This window comes from Lissotriton helveticus, chromosome 2_2 (genome assembly GCF_964261635.1).
Source record: "Lissotriton helveticus chromosome 2_2, aLisHel1.1, whole genome shotgun sequence".
Classification (NCBI taxonomy): domain Eukaryota; kingdom Metazoa; phylum Chordata; class Amphibia; order Caudata; family Salamandridae; genus Lissotriton; species Lissotriton helveticus.
In genome coordinates, this window is record NC_136060.1 from 373771551 (window position 1) to 373793973 (window position 22423).

The 22423-nt window shown below is 45.2% G+C and overlaps 1 protein-coding gene across 1 annotated transcript in view; it reads right to left on the reverse strand.

The window, feature by feature from the left end:
* The window catches only part of GRK4 (G protein-coupled receptor kinase 4), a 384904-nt gene that overhangs the window by 281203 nt on the left and 81278 nt on the right, over positions 1–22423 (reverse strand). The window contains exon 2 of the mRNA XM_078678547.1: positions 2345–2440. Coding sequence (XP_078534673.1) covers positions 2345–2440 — 96 coding nt within the window. The remainder of the gene's footprint in view (positions 1–2344; positions 2441–22423) is intronic.

Below are 22423 nucleotides of genomic sequence, written 5' to 3' on the forward strand. Positions count from 1 at the left end.
TGGGTCTGAAATGGCCTGAATTATCGGCCTTTCTGTCTCTTTGTAGTTACCAAAAGGAAGTATGGGTTGTGTAGCGCACTCCGTTTAATCCAAAAGTTAGATGTTTAACTGATTATGCTCAATATTCTTAGAGGCGTGCTGGGAGGGAAAGAGGAAGCTACTCTCTAATTTGAACAATGAACCGTTCTGGTGACCAAAATCACCAGGCCCTGTCCGCACAGAAGGAGTTCTGCCATTTAGGTGTGCGGACAGGGTCTGGTGATTTTGGTCACCAGAATGGTTCTTTGTGTTACCAACACTTAATCTTCCAATAATTCATTTTCATGTGACTAACATTTACCTAGCCACACTTATATTTGCCCATGTCTCACATAAAAGAAGGCAAAGGTGAACTGGAATGTGGGAAAAGGTATCTTCAGATCCAATATAATCATATATAACGTATTGGAAGGAAATCATTTTGAAGTCTAAAGTCCTTATGTAGTGATTGAGCGCCCAAACATGCAGGTTACAGCCTTTGTGTGCCAAGAAATTACTTATTTACAACAAGGGGTGCATTGAGCTAAAAAACGGTGTTGGATCTAGCCCTGATCTCTTGACTGGGTGAGAGTATTCTGCTTAATTCAGAGACTCTGTCCCTCACCACCCCTTGTTGTAAAAAGAAATTACTTGGCATAGACTGCCCTATCTCTAGCTATATAGGACTAAAAAAGATTTCTATCATGATGTTGGATCAAAGGCCTTGGATCTCCTCCGACATAGAAAGTAGATACATGTTTTAAGTGTTTTAAGTGCATGGTTTAAGTGTTTTAAGTGTTAGTTTAGTAGGTGGAAGTCGCCATCAGTTGTCAAATAGGATGCGTTATCCAGATGCTTTTGTGTCCATAAACTGACTAGCCTGAAGTTATCATCTATTGAGTATCTATAATATTTGGGGGAATGTGGGTGGAAGCTTTTTGTAGGTTCTCAGGTATCTGAACTCTAACTCAGTCGTCCTTCCTTGCACCCAGTCTGGAACCAGTGACACACGGGAGAATTATGATACCATACACAATAAATTGTCTGTTGCGACAGACTGCAATAATAAAAGTACTGAGCCGGCAAGGTTGATAAAGACTTGCAAACTGGCCAATAGGTAGTCATATTTTCGTATTATAGCTCAGTACCATGGAAGCGCTAAATATATATCTGCTCAGAAAGAGGAACAACATTCCAGCATCTTTTGTTGATTATTTTTGTAACCACCCTATATTTCCTAGTCATGAATTAAGATGTATTTGTTTTAATAGCAATAGCTGTGTTGCTCATTGACTTTATTCAAATTACTTACTTTGTCCGATGAAATGACTATTACTGCTGTGTCTAGATATCTGAAAATCGCAATTAGCTGTAGATCTACTATGGCTTAATTGCACCTTTTATGAAAATTAATGACTGTGCTGCTATTCTACTGTAGCACCCTTTGGGAAAGGGCCGTGCTGAAATCATGAATTATGCTCATATGTACCCACTTTTTTTTAAATGCTTATTGTAAATGTGATTTTGGATGTATCCATTTGATCTGCTTTTAAGATTTTATTGTAAATCGAATAAAGCTATCTTTGATTTGATTTGATTTGACTTTATTGTTCAATGGGGATGCTGTGAGTTCCAATCATACTACCCCATCCAGGACTAAGCCTTGACTGCCTGGTCTTGGATAGCCAAGTCAAAATATGAAGTAACTTTCCAAATGAGGTTTAATAGCACTTGAGACAATCAATTACCTGTTGTAAATGACCATATCCACAAGAGACAATGAGGAACTAACGTAATAGCCATGCAACGAAATGTACAAGCGCCTGACAATAATGCTTGAGACCCAGACATAAAACCATATTACCTTGATGCAGCCGTACAAGACACTGACAAAAATGCGAAAAAAGATTACTGAAGCACACAAGGTCTTTGCAAAAATTCATTCATGATGCTGATACTATCAAATGTGGCTGAAGCAAAGAGAAGGACACGGACGACAAAACTTCGAACTAGAAGGGATATTTAAATAACAGAGGATTAACTACTTTATACACAATACTCCTTTCGAGAAAATAGGATTAAGTTCAATTCCCTTCCAACTGGAGGGAGTCATCCCTCTTGGAATCAGTTTTACTTTCTCAACATGTTACATTTTTCCCATAGTCTTGAAAGAGATCTCCCATCATACAAATCTTCCTCACTGCGGATGAAGCTTCACCGCCACTGAGCAGCCACATACTACGCGCCCAATGGGACTTAATAGGGCTTGTAACACCGCTTAAGAGTGCATGACAAGCTGGTACAGCCTTCTGTGTGAATTACGTACCAATGGACTGCCTCAGTTCTCCACATAGGCTGATGTGCGGCAGCTTAAGCATGTCCTTCCATTTCTTACTCCGGCCATTCCTCTTGCCTCCGCCGCCTAAAAGAAATAGAGGGCATTTTAGAGGAATCAACCTAGAATGAGCCACCATTACTGCACAATAGCAAATTCAGTTAAAACACAGTCTTTGAAGACAGGAAGTCTGACTTAAGAAAGAAACAGACATAGATATAAACCTTTCTAAAGCACACATAAATAAAGCCACATTTCAGCTTCAGAGCTTTTATTAGGATTTTCTTTCCCAGTGGTTATCACAAAGTTAGCATACTTCCCTGCTCTACAAAGACAATAGCAGAGAACAAAACAAATGTAGGTAATAGGTCACCCACACGTGCCACTACCTTCATGGGTGTATGACTTCATATGCTAAACCTTGTGTTCTGCTATAATTTTCTGTGTATATTTACTACTGGGTTAAAATATTTGCCATAATCCTTTTTCATTTCTGAGTATATGAAGTGTATGTTAAAATATCTCACTTTATCTTGATTGCACGTACTCACGATAAGCCACACACTCCGTGAGTAATGGGTGTGTACATACCTTTTGAAGGCATCTTACAACATGCACGAGAGCCATTCCTACTGTGATATGAAATGCAGCATTGCACAAATAAAGACTGTATATGGATCTTGTTAGATAGGGGCATCTTATCATCCTTTTGTGCTAGTGCATGATTGGGTGTGATTTTCCTTTAGATGTAGTGTGCATTTTTGCTGTTGAGGAGTGGTGCTTGTAAGTATAGTTTCTAAATTGGGGAACTTTTTGCTGTGGCCATTCACATCACTCGTTCTTTTCCTATTTTTAGAGCCTCATGAAGGGTCGGGATTGGAATGAAACACGTGGCTGTCTGCAGCACTATTCTCATTTCCTTTTGCTACTATATGCACAAGAGCACATCACCTCATGGTGTTCAGGGGCGGCTCTAGGCTCATGGCGGCCCTGGGCAGGGAGCGTAGGTAGGGGGCCCCGGAAGAGGGGGTCGGGGCGGAGCGCGGAGGCCAGTGAAGAGGGGGGGTCAGTGTGTTTGGAAGTCTAACAGAGCCGGAGGCCGCCAAATCCCTGCCAGGGGCCGCCACGCAAATATGTATATTGGCGTGGTGGCTCCTTGGGTTTGGTGGCCCTGTGCAGGTGCACAGCTTGCACATGATATAGAGATTTAGGGAGACACCCTTATTGTCGAAAAAGGGAATGGGTCTCAGCTGCAGAAAAACAAAGGTTTCCCTTTTCCTGGTAAATGCATGTCCCGGTAAAAGACAAAATACCCATCCTTTTATAAGATGGGCATGTATTTATCAGCTGTGCCACAGCATTGCTGAGTGTAAAATTTGCCAGATTCAATTGGTCAAGTTTGCTTAATCAGACTAGAACTTTGAGAATTCGTTTTCATCTGGTTCACACCGGTCTTCATTCTGATTTGGTGGGAAACGCGCGGATAGGCTGCAAACCAAGACCATGCCCAGCAGTGACGTTGTGAGCCTCCCAGTTTTAGTAGCTACAGCCAGGGTGAAGTTCTTTATGGGACTTTTCTGTCTGCAACGTGGCAGATAAAATCTCATGCTTAATGCTATATTAAAGGAAGTTGATAAAAACTGAAACGAAAGATAGGTGAGAGGATGGATAGTAGTTGAAAGGATGGGTTGGTAAAAGATCAGTTGATGAGTGGGAGGAAGGATGGATGAATCGAGTGTGTGAAAGGATGGGTAGGTGGAATGATGAATGGGTGGATGGGTTAAAAGATCGGTGGGTGAGAGGATGGTTGAGTGGCGCGGCCGGACTGGGAACCGAAACTGGTCCTGGCAAACCGCTCGGCCGGCCCCTGGGAGGAGGGACTGGGGGGGAGGGGGCTGAGCGTTTTTGCCAGGGCCGGTTTTGGACGCTTTTGTTACAGTGGGCCGATATTGCAGCTATGCTGCAAAATCGGCCCCACAGGGATGTAAAACCGCTCCCCACTCTGGCGGCCCACCGGGCAAATGCCTGGTGCCCACTACGGCTAGTCCGGCCATGATGAATGGGTGAAAGCATGAATAGGTAAGAGGATGAATGGGTAGGTAAAAGATAGATGAGTCGGTGAAAGAATGGATGGATGAGTAGGTGAAAAGAGGAGTGGATGAGGGGATGGGTGGATAATTGGGTGAAAGGATAGCAGAGTGAATGGAAAACTGAGAAGATGGATGGGGTGAAGGGTGGCAGAATAAATGGAAATCCAAGAGGATGGATGGGTGGATCTGTGGGTGAAAAGATGGCAGAATAAATGAGAGGGTCACTGGATGATGATAGTTGGATGGATAAATGGCTGGCTGGCAGAGTTAATGCAAGTCTGAGAGGATGGATGAACAAAAAGATCGATTGATGGATCAACGGCTTTATTGATGGATGGATAACAGGGCCGGACTGGGAACCCAAACCGGCCCTGGCAAAGTGTTCGGCCCCCTCACCCCCGCACCCCCAGGCCCCACCTGAGGGGGTTGGGGGTGCCGCCGAGCTCTTTGCCAGGGCCCGTTTTTGGCCGATTTTGCTGCAAAAACGGCCTTGTAACAAAAACGGCCCCCAGGGGCCCAAAACCGGCCCCCCACCCGTGCGGCGCACCGGGGGATTGACCGGTGCCCACTACGGCCAGTCCAGCCCTGATGGATAAGTCAAATGATGGACGTCTGGGTGGATAAAGGATGCATACACAGATGAATTATGTGTAAATGGATGGGTAGATGCAATGTCCAATCGATGAATGGGATGGCGAAAGGCTGAGTGATTAAAAGAATAATTGGATGACAGAATGTAAAGGTGGAACGGTGTGTATGAGCAGGTGGATGGAAAGGGCAAAGGATTCATGGATTGACACTTGGATGGAAGAGACAAGAGAGTTATTCTAGTTAGGGTCGAGCTCGCTTGATTGGTACGATCAAAGCTGTGGATCAAAGTGGCAAGTATTTTCATTTTCTGGCTACTTCCTTCATGGACAAATACTGGTATTCCAACTCTTGGGGTAATATTGCATATTAAGGATTGGTATTTTGATGGGGGTTGTACAGCACTGTATTCCCGTCAGAATAGAATAAGGCCCACTGACGTGAAAAATACGAGAAAGACTGGAGATGACATGTTCTCTCCAGGCCAGTTTGTATGTAGCATGTTCTGATGTCGGAGAAAAAATAAGCAACTGAAGCAGTCATCATCTTGGTTTGTCAGAACTGCGTTTTTACATATTTTTGATGTATCTTGAATAAAATAAAGTGAAAGTCCCATAAAAGAAGCACAGCTATTTCTTCTAATAAAAAATTCGCCTGCGTCATAGGCACTTGCTGTTTTAATCTTTGGCTCACACGGTCCTCCTGCAGCGAGGAGATAAAACTATATTCAACAAGTTCCAGCACACTTCCGACCACAACTGTGGCAACCACAAGAGTTGACACATTCTCGGCACCGGGTCGAGTTGTAATTCTAACTCTGCGAAGCTTACAGTCTATTTACATTTTTTGTATTTTCTTGCAAACGGAACAAATCGCTTGTTATCTGGGTCAGTAAATGAATTGATTACTTTAAATCGGACGCCAGTGAAGTTTACATTCACCACAGACAGGACTGAACCACCTGCGCCAACAGGAAGTGACATAATAATGAAATTCAGTCAACCCTTGCAGCGAGCGTTCTACAGGCTCAGGAAATACAGCAAGCGTTGTTCTAGAACCTGTGTGTATATTCAGTCCCTCCTATGGCAGGACTGCAGTATCAGAAGATCACCCCATCTCCCTAGATCGCGAAGTCAGTCTTGGACTGAAGATGTTACTCCTGTGTTTGTTTTTCCAGGAGGCTGTAGGTATCAGTCGGCACATCTGTAAAGCCAAGCTTGGACTCTAGGCGTGGGCTCGTAGGTACCCCCAAGTTGCAAGTCACAATGTACAGCAGAGATAATGTGTGAGCAGGTGGCTAAGTCTAGCACATCAGAACCAAAGAGGCAAAGAAACGCTAGTCTTGACTTGCAGGAGCAGAAGACGGGGAGGGTTTAGATGGGGGACTTTGGACTAGCTGTTAATAAGAATTATTTTTAGGCCTGTATCATTCATCCAGCTCCTCAAAACCTTTAAGAGATTGTTGTATGAAAAAGGAGGAAGCATGCTTAACTACACTGCTCAAAAAGTGATGGGTGGAGTGCTTGAATTAATGTCAACAGTAGGAATCACTTGGCCTGCATTGCAGTTCATTCATAGTTCATCTGTCCCATTACAGACAGGACCCAGGCATTTGCCATTCGGAATTGGTCCATTCCACCAAGGATGGTCCAACATGAGTTATCAAACCTGGTGCCCTTTCAATGGAAACACAAACAATTTACGACTCGTTTCAGCCTGCCAGGAATCATCAATAAGATATAGCTTGAGTTCTATGGCACAGTGATCTCAAGAACCATATCTGGAAAGTCAGGGCCTCAGGAGGATAAATAACAGACCCAGGTTCCGATACTGCATTTTACATGATGTGAGGAAAATGAGGGTGCGACGACTAGCACTTATCAAGGTGCCAACCACGGGTGGCTAATTGGCCTGAAACTATATGAGATCTAAGTTCAAAAAGGGATATGGGTCGTATCCACGAATGTGAGAGAATCTGCCTGAAGGTGTATGGGTGCTGAACGGCTTATTGGCTCCATAGGACTAGACAATATAACCTATCACATCCTGAAGAAGCCCACATATGTGGCCGAAACGCTTTGGATGTCTTTGCTCTAACATTTGGATTTCTCTTTTTAACAAACAAATTAAAAAGAAGAAGTGGAACACTTCTGAAATTTGAATGGGGCTTTCCTTTGTGAAAAAACTGAATGTGGTGCACCTCTATTTGAATTAGTAACAGACCTGGGTCATTCACGGAGCACCCCCTGTCCCTTGAATGTTGCTTGAAGGAGAAGACATGCATAACTAGGAAATTATTAGGAAGGAGGGGAAAGTAACACTATTCACTAGTCCACTGCCATAGATGAAACCCCAGACAAATTACACTCTGCAGCAAAACATGCATTTTCCACCTGTGTGACATTACTCTTTGTTTGGTACTTGTAGTGCCAACGCTACGGTCCAAAATGAGTACTTGTGCTTATTATCCTTAACAGAGTATGATGATCAAAAGGCAATGCGAGGCAAGAAGGGTGGATTGCATCACACCATGCAGTGCTCTCTCTGGAGGTGTAGACAGCAAGGAAGATGACCCTCCAAGAGGGACCTCGGAGGTCTCTAAAGGACTCCGATGGCTTCACTTCAAGTCCATCATAAAAACAAAATAGCATAATTAAGCGACAACAATAGGTTGACTGCTTTTATAATTATCCTACGATCAAAAAAAGAACAGACAGGTGCACTAATCAAGAACAATTTAAGGTGGTAAGCACAGACACAGATGGTGGTAGTGCTACAAACAATGATGCACAGAACAGGTGCTTTCCCAGGGCATGGCTGCAGTCAGTAAGGCCCCTCAGTATTATGGTAAATGTTGCACTTGTAATGTGTAGCCGAACAAAAGATCCAAGGACTACTGGACCACACTTGCTGGAAGAGGTAGCTGCTTATTTGACCATTTTACGTTTTCTGCAGCATTCAAAGTCAGCATCACCTAACAAGGCTGAGTACCTCTGACGAACTTTAATGGAAACGAAACATAATGATATCAGGAAAATACATTAGTGAAGATTGAAATGTTTCAATAAAGAGATTACCTCAATGAAAACTGATCAGTGTTTTACTGTTAAATTAATATTGAAGAATGCAATAAAGGATACAAGGTATACATGAACCATAATACTTTGAAACCTTACTGAAGGCAAACACCTTTGAAAATTCTGCGTTGACCACAAAAAATAAATGTCAACTACTAACCACTTTCAACTTCTGAATGGTCGGAGGCATGGCATGGCAAGGTGGCCTTGCTCATGCGTTGAGCACGGACTCCCGGGGCCCTCAATCTATGCCGCAATAATCCTGTGGTCCGTGAGGAATCTAATCCACCATAATCCAGAGGGTCACAAGGGTGGGCTCTCCTGGAACCACGAGTACTGTGCAATACACCTTTGAGCTGTCTTGACTCTACAGGGCTGTGGTGCTCTGAAGCTCACTGGAGGAACAGGGTTTGGCCACATGTTGAGATATAATATGGTGGTCAACAGACTTGTGTGCCCTAAAGAAGCAGCACGGGATCGTTCCTGACCCTTAAACAACTGCTCATTCGGTTTTGGGTGACTCTGCAGGCACACAGCAGTGTTGGGAGACAGATAAGTGCATCCACCACAACCTTCCCTGGCGAGGGCTGACATTGGAGACAGGGGCCTGGAGTGCAGCTAGACTTCAGGGAAAGAAAATGCGATAGGTGAGGGAGGTGTCACGGATTCTCCTGAGACTGGAGTGACCCGCTAAACCAGTGAGCATGGGTAAGATATATCACAAGACCCATGGCAGATCATGATTGTGGATTGGAGGTGGTGAGAAGACGCATACAAGTAGAGAATTTCAGTGCAGCACTGCGTGCATGAAGTGGAGAGAAGCACACCGGTGAAGGCACCTTCTGGAGTCCAGGAGGTTAACTGAAGACGAATCGAATTGGGAATGGAAACTCATCAAGACAGGACACGAGAAGCAGGAAAAGAAGCACCCCCTCCCCAAGAGACGAATTCAAGATAAGAAACCTCCTAATGAAGGTGGCTCATATAATCCCCTCAAGATATCCGACAGTCATATAGAAGACATTCTCAGAGCAAGATAAATAGGAGCCCCATAGTGCACATGCCTTCCAGTAAACCAGCACACAACTTAAGAATTAAGCTCTGGCCTGTCAATGGTGAGGGAAACACTAGAATAAAATATTGAAAGGAAGATAAGCCGAGACTGAGAGCAACTCCCCACAAATTCAGGTTTCAAGGAGTCATGGGCATTTGCAAAACAGTACAGAGGCGGCAATGGAATTGACTTCAGCTCATGCACAATACTGCAAAACAGAGGTTGTATGTTAGGAGGGCTTGCTGCTCCACCCTTAAGCCAACAATCTGCTATACTAACGATTTGGAATAATGGGGGAGATAGGTCCTCAGAGGCATCTTGGTAAACACAAATCAAACAATATGTAGAAGGACCTACAAATGCTGGTGCACAGATGGACGTAGGGGGCCTGCCGAAGTGCAATGAGTCTCTCCACAGGCATAGAAAGAATCAGTCAATTGCTATAAAACAAGATAGAATCAATTTCCACCAAAGTAAATCCCTTAAGGGCTGATCTTCACAAGGTTAATGAGAGATCTTTGAAGACTGAGAAGTCAGTTGACACCCTAACTACAGAATTACTGGATCTGAAGACGACAGTTGACTGCCTCTCAGAGCTAAAACAGATGCTTGACAATAGACTGCAAGACACAGAGGACAGATCCTACCACAATAATGTCTGATTTGTGGGGTTTCTGGAGCAGGTTGAAGGGGAGTCCCTGGAGCAGATCCTGATACAATTGATCAGTAGCACGCTGACACCGCCTGGCCTTTCTGTACTGTCTTTTGTGGAGAGAATGCACACAGACCCCTTACCCCACCACCTCTTCCAGGAGCAGCCCCAAGGACGTTCATTGCTAAGCTTCATAACTACTGCATCACCCTACGGTGGGCCAGGCGAGAAGGACAGTCTAAGTATGAAGACCAAGTCATTGGATTATTCTCCGACTATACCCAGAAGGGCAGTAAAACTGAAGCTCAGAGCTATGAACTTAAAATGTGTGCTCTTGTTCCCAGCAAAACCGCCACTAATCCACCCCGTACAACCTCATTGTTTAACCAGCCAAGTAGTAGTGTGGGATTGGCTGGAGATCAGAGACAGACCAGGATTAAGATTGGCTTGGGGTGGACTATCTTGCTCACACAGAAATCAAGGCCGATGGACAGACTCACAGCAAGACAGTAGCATGCCTCAAGGAACTCTGGATGAAGCCAGGGTAGTGGTCCAACAATATGGGTCAACAACCTGATCCAAACACATCACAGCAGCAGCAATCTAATGAGCCTGAGGGGAACGAGGATGATGCACCGGACTAAACTGCAGTGGCCTTTGGAATTATGTAAGTAAGTAAGTGTTGATATGAGAAGGTGGATTCTCCTCGTGGAAATGTCAAGTCAAATGTATCCTGCGCGAGGGTCTGATGCATAATAGGAATAAAAAAGATGACAGTATTGAACAGGAGCCTGTAGAGATGAAACAAGTTAGTTGAGGACAGCTGAAGGGTCTGTGTTCCATATGGCTTCTTTCAAGGTGTTGGGGGACCCCCTTGTACTCGCCCACCTCAGTAAAAATGTTGTTTAAGTGTTAATAGTAGTTTTGCTTCAATTACATATTTATGAGAGTTAGTATAGGTTGACAGAGAAGTATGCAAATGGAGGAAGTGCAGGGACACGAATTGGTTAGATATTTTGGTATTTACATGGGGAGGGGAGTTGTTATAACAGCACATTACAACACATATGCACCAAATTCTGATGATAAGATGTATTATCGGAACATTTACAACTTAATGACACCATACATAGACGTCCCAGTGATATGGGCTGGTGACTTCAATTTTATAATTGCAGCAATATGGATATGTATCCAGCTACACACCATACAAAACCAAGAATGACAAAGGCTTTGGCAGAGGTCATGGATAACATTAAATGTGTAGCTATTTGAAGAGTATTCCACTCAATGCACAGAAAATAAACGTTACTCGGCCACTCAGAACACGTGCACTAGACACGTTCGGGTGTTCGAGTCAAAGGCCCTGGTGACACTAGGTAATGGTGGCCCACTACCTAGGTAAGCTCCTTTCCAACCATTTGGTTCTCCCACTGGAGCTTAACACAGGACTACCACGTGGTGGCATTTCAACATAGCGTCCGCATACCGAGGCCATGAAAAAATGGCATTACAGAGAGGGATAGGAACAGTCTTTGACATCTCTAAAACATAATTATAAATCTACGGACACTAGAGCAAACGAGTGGGAAGCACTGAAAGTGATAGTGAGGGGAGAATGTATGAGCAAAATATATGGCACATGCAGATAATAACAACATCAACTGTAACAGGAAGAAGCTAGACTGAGACCAGCACAGCAAAGGAGCCTCAAGGAGCCGTCCAGCAGCACAGACATGCTCGAGGTGCAATGCAAAGTGGGATAAAAGCGGGACTCCCTGGATAGGTTCAGGCACAGAAATTACAAGCAGACAGTGCATAAGGAAGGGGATAAGTCAGGCAGATGTTTGCCTGGTTACTGGAGAGGGAGAGGCCTCCCTTCCTCATACTGGCTCCGAATATGCCAGAAGGAACCAGGGCAGTGGCACAAGTTAGTATGAATCAGACTCTTTCAAAATACTTAGCCACGGTGTATAAAAACCAGGCCATGGTTCCATAAAGTATGCAATGTGGCTGGATCTCTGAGACCTTTACCCAACACTATGAGAGAGGCAATCACACTAACAATGCTCAAGCCAGACAGTGATCCTGAAGAGCTGGGGTCTCAATGATCAATGTTGATGCAAAAATATTATCTAATACATTGGTTAATAGACTGCCACATATGATGGGCTCCTTGGTGCATGAAGACCAGTGTGGCTTTATCCCCAAGTGCCGCAAACCCATGAATTGAAGGGGTTGGCCCATGTGTTTCATGCCACAGTGGGTGTAGAAATAGAAGGAGTTCTGGGAGCACTAGACATTGAGAAAAAGTTTAGTACCCTGGACTGGTTGTATACTGGTTAGGTGGAGTGGTGTGTCTCACTGGTTAGAGGCGGCAGACCCGGAAGCAGAGAATGGCCCGGGACCAGGGTTCAATTCCCGACGCGGCAGGTTTGTGGACCAGGGTCAGCGGACTTGATAATTCTCGCCTCGGTGCCTACTCTAACCAGGGATCACACTCGGCAACTCTGGGCATTAGCTTGCCTCATCTCTACAATGGCCCCCCACATTCGCCGGGGATGCCTGGTTTCACCTTGGAGATACTCAGTAGGAGCCATCTCACAGGGATAGCCAGGATGGGTTCCCCAGCGGTCTACAGCGCCACAACGCCTCAGGGCAGCAGTGCGCTTTACAAGACACATACATTTACATTTATATGATGGCAGTCCTTGAGATAATGATACTGGGCCATACATTTCGGAGCTGAGTGCAACTCATATATACAGACCCAATAGCTAGAGCAAAATCAGGCAGCTTGGTATCGACAAGTTGGATGATCAAAGGGGGCACCAGGCAAGGCTTGTCCCTGATGGTCTTTGCCTTGGTGGCAGAACAGCTGAAATACATCTGCGAGAAGCAATGAGGGACTGTGGATAAGAACAGCAGAAACACTGCACACTGAGTCCACGTATGCTGATGAGACCCTAGTGTATTTGACGTAGCCACAGACATCGGTGCTGAGGCTGCTGCAGGAATTTGATACGTTTGGAGTGGTTCCTTGCTTGCAAATAAACAAGAAAAAAACATGGCTTGCCTTCTGGCAGCACTACCAAACAGGGCCCAATCAGACCTCCTGGAAGTGGGTCTAGGTTGGGAGAGGGAAAGGTTTAAATATCTAGGAATTCAAGTAGTCCACACATTCCTAAATATGGGGAGAGTGATCCAGGGTCTCAGGGCATCCATCCGGTTCTAGAGACCCAGCCCAGTCTCTATGATGGGTACAGTCGTGAACAAACATGGTGCTCCTTCCTTGTTGAAATATACATTACAAAATGCTATGGGCACAATCGTGGGGTCAACTTTAAAGAAACAGATAGCCTCCTAATTGTCTTGGTATGGGAAGTAAGAGGAGCAGAATATGTCTTGAAACATCGAAATGGGACAGGGTTGAAGGAGGACTGGTGTTGACTGAACTAGAGCTGTATTATATTTTAACTGAACTGCAGCATGCAACACTCTGGTGCTCAGAGGAGGGTAACTGGGAGAAGAGACTTCTTAGGGGAGACCTGGAGGGGAGGACTCTGCCGGAGTGCCTCATGATGAGGAGCAATAGCCCGATGGAGGCTCCCTAGACTGTATGACAAGAGGCTCTGGCTTGGGGAACGGCAGTCAGGAGAGTCCAGAGTTGTCCACCCGTTTTCGAGATCGCTCATGATATGGTGGCTTCAACCATTTTCCACTATTACTCAAGTGACATCCATGGCCCGATGGAGGGAGAGAGACTGCCTGATTTATGTACCCTGCAGAGGCATTTCTTACATTGGAAGAAGCATGCAAAGCTTACATTAAGCAAAGTTCAGACACACGGCCTGTATGCTGTGGACAGACTACCCTGCCAAACCAACGTCATCCGCCACACTTAAAGTACTGCTAGAGGCAAGTGAGCATTGTAGGTTAGTATTGCGCCTGTATAAGGCTCTTAAACCGGACAGAATTCGGACATTTGTGAAGGCCAGAAAAAGGGAGTAAGGGGAGAAACAAGAGCACCTTACAGACAGATGGTGGGATAAAGCCTGTGCTCATGTGCAGGAAATAGTACATAACGCCAGATTTGAAAAGACACACTTCAATTTCTGTATCATATTTACCTTATCCCAGTAAGGCTACATAAAATATACGCAAACAGAACCTCAAGTCCCAAATTGGATGGGGGCGGAGATGCTCTGTTTTTACACATGGTCTGGACGTGTAGATTTATTGCTGAATATTGGCAAAAGCAGTGCTTGATTTGAGCCAGTGGTTTCCAGTGCTCGACACCAGCACTTACTTGTAAACACCAACACTTATGACAGTCTGCTACATGGTGGTGCTGTCTGTCTAATTTAGAGAGGAGCACAACAACAGTTGTTTATTAATTCAATATACATTTAACATGATTAATACCTGCCACCCTAGCCATTCTTATAGCATTGAGGACCTGGAATAGTCTGAATTGTCACATTTGTAAGAGTGTGATGGCTATAAGTCATATTAGATTAGTACTGTCATTGGCAGCGCTGGCATGGACAATGGGTTGTGCAAGCGGCAGTGACCCCCTGACAAAGGCCCTGCCACAATTGTTTTTTTTTTTACAAATTAAGCACTGAGGTGACCGCGATTTTGAAGTAACTTATCAGGCTTGAAAACACCATAAAACATTGTCTGCTCAGCGTTATCCTGAAACTTAAAAAACAAAAGATCGATAGAGATTTATAGCAGTACATTGGATAGCTTCAAGGGAACAGGATACACTGGATTGGGACGTTAGAGATGTGGGCAGAAAATACTAATTCATTCATTAGACCCTTAGATGGGGATGACTAGAATGATGGCTTATCACAGTTAAAACGCATTCATCTGACCAACATATATGTAGCAAATGTAGAGAAGCTGGACAAGTCTGAAGTCTCAGTTGGTGGCACGTGCTGCATTCCAAAGTTACGTCAAAAAGTACTACTCTCAATAAAGTTATCAGAGTGTACACTTGATTCCAAAAATGCAGGAATTATGGCAATGTGAACGAATGTAAGGTATGATCAATTAATTATGTTAAAGGATGTCGAGGAGGGGGAACACATAACGTTTGCCATATATCACCAGTGATGACATACAGTAAAACCATATATAAAGCCAGAAAAAACGTCTGAATTTCTCAATGGGTATCTGTCAGAACCACCCAAAGAGCGCCATGGGGCACACAGGGGCTGCTTGGCCCAAATGTGGGGGTCGAGGTCTTTTATTCCTGATGTCCTGGAGCTCGACCTACTATGGATTCTGAGCAACTGGGCCAAGTACCCCTTTTGCACTTGACGTTCAGGGTAGCGTAATACCAGCAGGCAATTTGGATACAGACTAGTGAACATGGACTCACAACTCAAAATGCACCCAGCTGTAGCAGCAATAAATTAGAGACCAGCAAATTACTCACTTTTATGAAGAAGTATTTTATTTCCACCACTAGCCACATGCAAGAAAAAATCGGCATTCACAAACAATTACACAGTCCTCCCCTAAGGTTGGGGCTCTAGTGTTTCTTTGTCAGTTTCCTGACCCACCCATTCCTAGTGTTAGTGATAGTGGTTCTTCCCCATTCACTTTTGGTAATATCCAGGGTATGATCCACTAGTAGTCCAAGTCTCAAGAGACCAATAAGACCAATATGACTTAAATTTAATAGGGTTCCAGCTCTACAGTGCTAATTTAGCTGCCCGTTCGCCTGGGACTGACAGGCCCAAGACTAATCTTACCCACACTGGCAGGTGTGTAGCATTCGGAGTTCCTTAGAGCGTTCCAAATGCAGGCTCTCGCAGCGGTTGCAGCTGAGTTCAATTGACTCAGTTGTGCGCAGACCAGGCATCTGCACTCAGCAGGTGCAGAGTCTTTCACTCAGTCACGCTCCTAAAGCGACCAGAGGCTCTTTGTGGCTCCTTCCGCAAGGTAAGCGTTTGGTTTGTCTCCTAGATGTAGGAGGGTGGCTGTGAGAATACTGTATTGGGTCGCCCGTCTGGGTGATGGTGCACAGGTGCTCCCACGGGGTCCTTACTTCATCAGCGGGGCAAAAACAGATCACAGCCCTTGTCTCTCTTGGGGACCCCCTCTTGCATACAGGGTCACCGCAACCCATAGTACACAGGCTTGTGCCCGATAGGCACAGTGAAATACTTCACAGCAGCCTCACCTTGCATACTGGGTCGCTGTCCACTACCCCACAAGGCTATGGCCCTAACCGCAAAGCAGTCTTTTCTACAGCGGCCCCTCCTGGCCTACGGGGGACACCGAATTTGTACTATGCACGAGTTTCGGCTTAATCAGCACGGCATGTCACACAGCTCAATTCATGGTCACCAACTCTGTTCTGCACACGGGCAATGAGCCAATAAGTGCAACAGTTGTTTCCTCACACCTTGCACAGGGAGTCCACTGGACAGGCCTTGATCCTTCCAACGCTCTCCTCTTCCTCAGTGGGCACACTGGTCTTGGCAAGCAGGTATGTGCTGGTGCTCCAGGCTAAAGAACAGGTTGTCTTCCATTCCCTCGGTGTTGTCCCATCACACAGCAGGAAGACTAGCAGGCCTTAGCTCCCCACTCCTGGTCACGGGCATACATCTTGCAGAGCTTCCCTCCTCACACAGCCCGTCTGGCTGCTTGGCAGATTACCATTTTTTGGGGTCTCAAACTCCCATTCTCATAGTCTATTTTCAGACATCAAATATGATTTAGGGTCTGAGCCTTTGACATTTTATGTTGGGGTTCTGTTTCTTTTAATGTGTCCACTCCTCTGATTCCACTTCCTGTTGAAAAGCAGTCGACCACAGCAGAAGTGTCTCCAAAGCCGGTAGCCACACAACACAGGGCATGGGAGTGACTATAGTTCTCACCTGGATGTTAGTCACAGTGACATGTCCACCCAGCCCCACTCTTTATGATTCTCTTATCTATCTCATCTCCTTCCTGAGAAAAGCTCAGCCCCTCCTTTGTGACCTCTCACTGAATCAAAGAGCACCCTTTGTACAGAGGAATGCTGGCTCTTCCCTCCCTAGTGTGTGTCCCACCCAGCTTACCAGAATGCTGCAATACCCAAATCTGTCATAGGGATCTAGCTAACTCCTCTCCATGTTTCACCATGCAGGCCTGGGTCTCTCAAAATGGAACCCAGGGCCCCCCGTGTATCGTACCATCCAGCGGCACACATACACCCAGTGCCTGTTTACAGCATATACACACTGCACAGTACTGTATCCTTCATGTACTGTACCACTCATAGGCACACATGCATCCAGCACACGCATTTATCGTGCATGCACTGCACAGCACTACATCCTTCCGGTACGGCCCACATACATCCAGCACATGCGTTCACCACGCGTGCATTGTCCAGTACTGCATTATCATTGCATTGCACTCTTCCCAGGAACACATATACCAAGGGCAGATACATCACTTCTGTGCAGCGTAGCACTTCACACCAAACCGATGCAGGCTAAGGGTGAATTAAGCATACAGCAGTGGAACCTGAAAAGTGAGAGAGCCTGCAGGCCTTACTTCATTGACACAGGTTTAACCCCTTTACCACGGCTGAAAATCCGCCGCTGTGCGGCGGCTTTGTAGAGTGGGCGGGGCCACGTCGACCAATGGACGTGCGTAGCACTACAGAGGTAGTGCTCGCGGGAGAACAGCCATTACAACGCGGGGATTACCCCGCACTACCATTACAACGCCTTTCGCTGGAGGGCGCTGTTGGATAGGGAATAGTTTAATTTTCTATCCAACACCTTCCCTACTGTCAACGTGGGCTGGAGTTGGAATAGAAAATAAACTATTCCACTATCCAGCACCCTCCAGCGAAAGTCGTTGTAACGACTTTCGTTGTAATCCCCGCGTTGTAATGGCATGCGGGGTAAAAGCCCTTTGTAATGACATACAACCGTGCTCGCGACGGCCGTTGGTTGACAGAAGCAGCGAACGGTTTAAGAGGACCTGTCCATTCCTAATGATCACTACACGTTACGCTGCCACCGCCGGGCTCATGCTGCTTAAGTCCTGGTGAAGGCTGTAGTCTTTCACCACTATGAGTGCAGCATTTTGGGTGCCATTCTCGGTCCAACAAGACCGCAATCTGTGAAACAGGCATTATGTCATGGTGCACACGCATGATACGTGTTTGCCTATGACAACAAAAATCTGCATTAGTGATCCAGACAACAGTACAGTTGGACACACAGGGCAGGGGTGCATGTCCACTACGATGCAGAGGAATTTTCCATCCCTACAGCATCTCTTTACTTTATGCAGCCGGCGGGACTCAGTGCTGATTCACTAAGTATGTCCCTATGGGCTTGTCAGTCACTAGGGGCATAGTAGTGTGTAGCTGACATCTTGCACACTGGCACCCGGACTTGTGCAGGCGTACGACTGGCATCTTTCCAAAATAAATAATCAATAAACCTGGTTCTAAGCTGCAGAATTTTCAACCCTAAAGCTACAGCACAAATACACTGTGGTGCATCCAAATACACTGTGGTAGATCTGAGGCGGGGAACGCAGGGCGAGCCTTGGGCTAAGTGCTGCGGTAGATATCAGGGCCTCACATGCTCTTCCGGCCCCGCCCCCCTGTGCAGTGCAACGTGCGCACAAGAGATAGCCCGTTGCCATTCTGAGGCTCTCTTACTGGAAAGGACCGTCTTGCATCCACAGATGGTCTACTTTGTAGCGAGAGATGACGAAACTTAGTGTTTGCAACTGTAAAAAGAGAAGTGTTACTTTTTCTGCTTCAGATAGGAAACGATCGACCGCAACGAACAATGCCGACCCAAAAATATTTGAGTACCGTCTGCACATAACTGGGAAACTGAACAGCATGTCAGTATGTATCCTAAAATGATATAAACTAGATTAACAGATTCGATTCTTGTGTTCAGGGATGCAGACAGAATTTGCAGAAGTGTCAGTCAGTGTCTGTTATTGCATTATGATATTTTATCATTCTGGCGCGTGCTTTTTCCCTTCCTATTCAGATTTATTTAAGTCAAGGAATGCAGCGTGGAATGCATGAGATACAGCAGGGGCGTTCAGTGTAGCTCCAAGAAGGCCAGAGCCATGCCATAATGTCAGGCAATCCACGGTAGATAACTAGATACATAATAAATTTAAAATAAATTTATTAAGTAGCCAATAGTTACCCTTGCATGAATACACTGGTCATACTTCTTACGTGGCCTGGACAAAGAGGGAAGGCAGGGGCCTCTGGGCGCCTCTTCTGTGTATGCCAGGTGCCGCAAGCACCTGTTTTTGTTAAAAAGAGAACATACTCCAGGGAGAGTACATGGCACTGGGTGCGGCTCCGCAAGCTGCATCTTTAGGAATAAAGATACCAGGTTTGCTTTCAATTAACTATCTATAACTAAATTATAGTGAAGGAGCAGCTGGCCACATTTTTTTATTTTCCAACAGAGTTAACAGCGTGCCGGGTATCAGAGCGCTTTGCATAGCACCAGTTGCGTTACATGAGGACACATTAATTTTTGTTAGGCACGGGGAGATTAAGGGCCCGATGTAGGTCACCAAATACCGGTCGGTAACGGCCAAATTCGGCCGTTACCGACCGGTATTTGGTGATTGAGATGTAGTGGCCAATATTTTGCACAATCGGTAAATTTACCGAATTGGTAAATTTACCGATTCTGTAAAATACCGAATCGGTAATTTTACCGATTCTGTAAATTCCAGATGTAGGTCGCACTGTTTACAGTGCTAAAGGCCTTCAGAATTCGGTATTTTACCACCCAATCCAATTGGGTGGTGAAATACCGAATCCAGGTGTGCATGCACATGTGTGCATGCACACCTATGCCATGTGACAGACAGACATGCCCTTAGGGCATGTCTGTGTGCCACATGGCACACATGCCTGTATTTGGGGTGCTAGAGGGTGTCAAAGTGACACCCCCTGCACCCTTGCTGCAATCGGTATTTACCGAATCGGTAAATACCGATTCGGTAATGCCCATTGATTCCTATGGGCTTCAATGCCCATAGGAATCAATGGGCATTACCCAATCGGTATTTACAGAATCGGTAAATACCGAATCTCAATGATTCGGTATTTACCGATTCTGAAATACCTACATCCCCCCCCCCTCCATTTTACCACTTCTTAAATACCGAATCGGTATGATTCGGTATTTCAGAAGTGGTAAAAGTAAATTACCTACATCGGGGATTTGCCCAGAATCACAGGCAGGCACATGCATCAAAAGAAAAACCGGTCGCAAACGGGCAGATTCTCAGAATCTGCCCTTTTGCGACCGGTATTTTTTGCATTTGGGATACATCATCCCAAATGCAAAAATCGCAATTTAAGTAATCTCTAAATTGGGATTACTTAAATTGCGATTGCATTTAAGGAATCGCATATTGAGATTCCTTAATTGCAATGCATTAAAGTAAAAAAATTAGCGATTTCGCTAAAAGGGGGTGCAAATTACCATGAAGTTGAACTTCATGATAATTTGCAAAAACTTTGATAAATGCACTTTTCTAAGTTTCATGTTAGGGCATGTGTGCGCACAACATATGTGCACATATCAATTTTAGGGGTGAAACAGAGTGTCCTTCTGACAGACTTGCACCCTGAAAATGCGCAATTTGCGAGGAAAAATTGCTACTCGTAAATTGCGCATGCATGAATGGGAAGCCATTCCTTATTTGCAACTCGCAATTTGCGAATTGCAGATAAGATACCAACCCCAGGTATTCCCACTCCATGTGCACAGACCACTGCAAGGAAATCTCGCTCAGCTTTTGCCCATTTCAGCAATGAAGAGAGCCAACACTACACGTCGGGCCTGTAGAAGCATTCTAGAACATCACAATTTGCTGTTTGAGAAGTACAAAGACCAGATCTATAAACTTATGCAAGTACTCATCTACCTTGGGCTTGGGTCTGAGGCCAAGTAAGCATGATTCCGGCGAGGAAGGGACCAGGCGCTCCACCACAGCGGCAGTGATTCCCAAGATCTCCCCTCTAGGCCGCTGAACCACAAAACACTCCCTGATCATGTGATATTAACTCGTCTTAAGTGTCCTACATCTAAGCCATTCAAGAGATGTCGTATTAAATGTCAGCTTGATGTGTTTTAGCATGAGGTATGTCTGGTGCAGAAAAATAAATTTTGTGTAGCAGAAACATGATTTACGTGAAATCATCTAGACATGTTGCAACTCCCGGGTCCAAAGAGTGTCTGTGGGTGGTGTCTGGAGATCTGACAGTCCCTATCCCTGTTGTCCATCGTTCAGTGTGACGAGCGCAGTGCAACACAAAGGACGTAATAACTTTCCCTGTGCTCCCGTATATAGGATCGCATGGAAAGTCACAGATGTGGTTGGCCCAAACCCCGCAGTGCGAGAAGCCACTGTTGCTGTACCCTCATGATGTGGCCGTACTATTATTCACACTATTACTGATTAGCAGATCTCAGCAACTTTCCATATCTAACTTGTCAAGACATGAATTGCTGCTGTTATCTGCTATTCGTATCACATCTGTACAATGTCCTGCGTTGAACCCGGCTTCTCTTTATACAACGGCTTTTGGTAGGGAGTCGAACAATTGCCTTATAATCATGGCTCGCTTAAACAAACCTCACACTGGTCTTACTGACACACCCTTACCAAATTGTGATCTTGTATATTATGTTCATGGTTCATGTTTCAAAATCATAAAGGAGCTTGGTTGCCGGATACACATTTTGCACTATAGATACGAAGTTGTTAAGAGTTGATGTTTACCTCATGTACACACTGCTCAAATGGCCGTACTGACAAGTCTCACTTGTGTTTGTATGCCAGCTGCACAGAAAACTATAACCATTTTTACCGTCTTAAAAGTATGGTTTCAGAGTTGTTCAGATTTTGGATTGCTCAGGAGGCAACAAAGGTTCCTCACCACTGAAGAAACCCCAATAAAAATGGGTTTTAAATAAAAGCTGCTGGTCTTAGATGTGCTGCACATCAATATACTCATGACAAGGTGTTTGAAGGGAATGCCTCTACCGAACAAACAACTGGAACTGTGCTTTATCTCCCAAGCCCGAAGTTACTCGATATGTTGTTGAGCCCACAATGTCCACTCTAAAGGATCTCGCGGAATGACAGGAACTACAGGAATGTCCCTCAGACAGTGGAAAGAATGTTTTGCTGAAATATGAATGCATAAAGCGGCCCGATGGAGTGTAGAAGGACAAGCCAGAGAGAGTGATTGAACTCACAGCCAGACTACTCCACAGTGATGCCCATGTGGGCAGAGATGGCAGGTACCCACTGGCTTCTCCCCTCATACTGCTCAGCAGTACTGTCATAACTCTGCTACTTGCCAGACCAGTAAGGTTGATAAGACCTCCCCTTCTGCCCATCCACCTCCATGATTCAGATTTGTTGGGAAATAACCTTTACAGAGCAGTCATTACATCGCAACATCCTCTACATCTCATGTCATTACAACGCGGCCATTACATTGCATACCACTACAACGCATGTCATTACAACGCATGTGACCACAATGCAGGAATTACAACGCAAGTCATTACAACG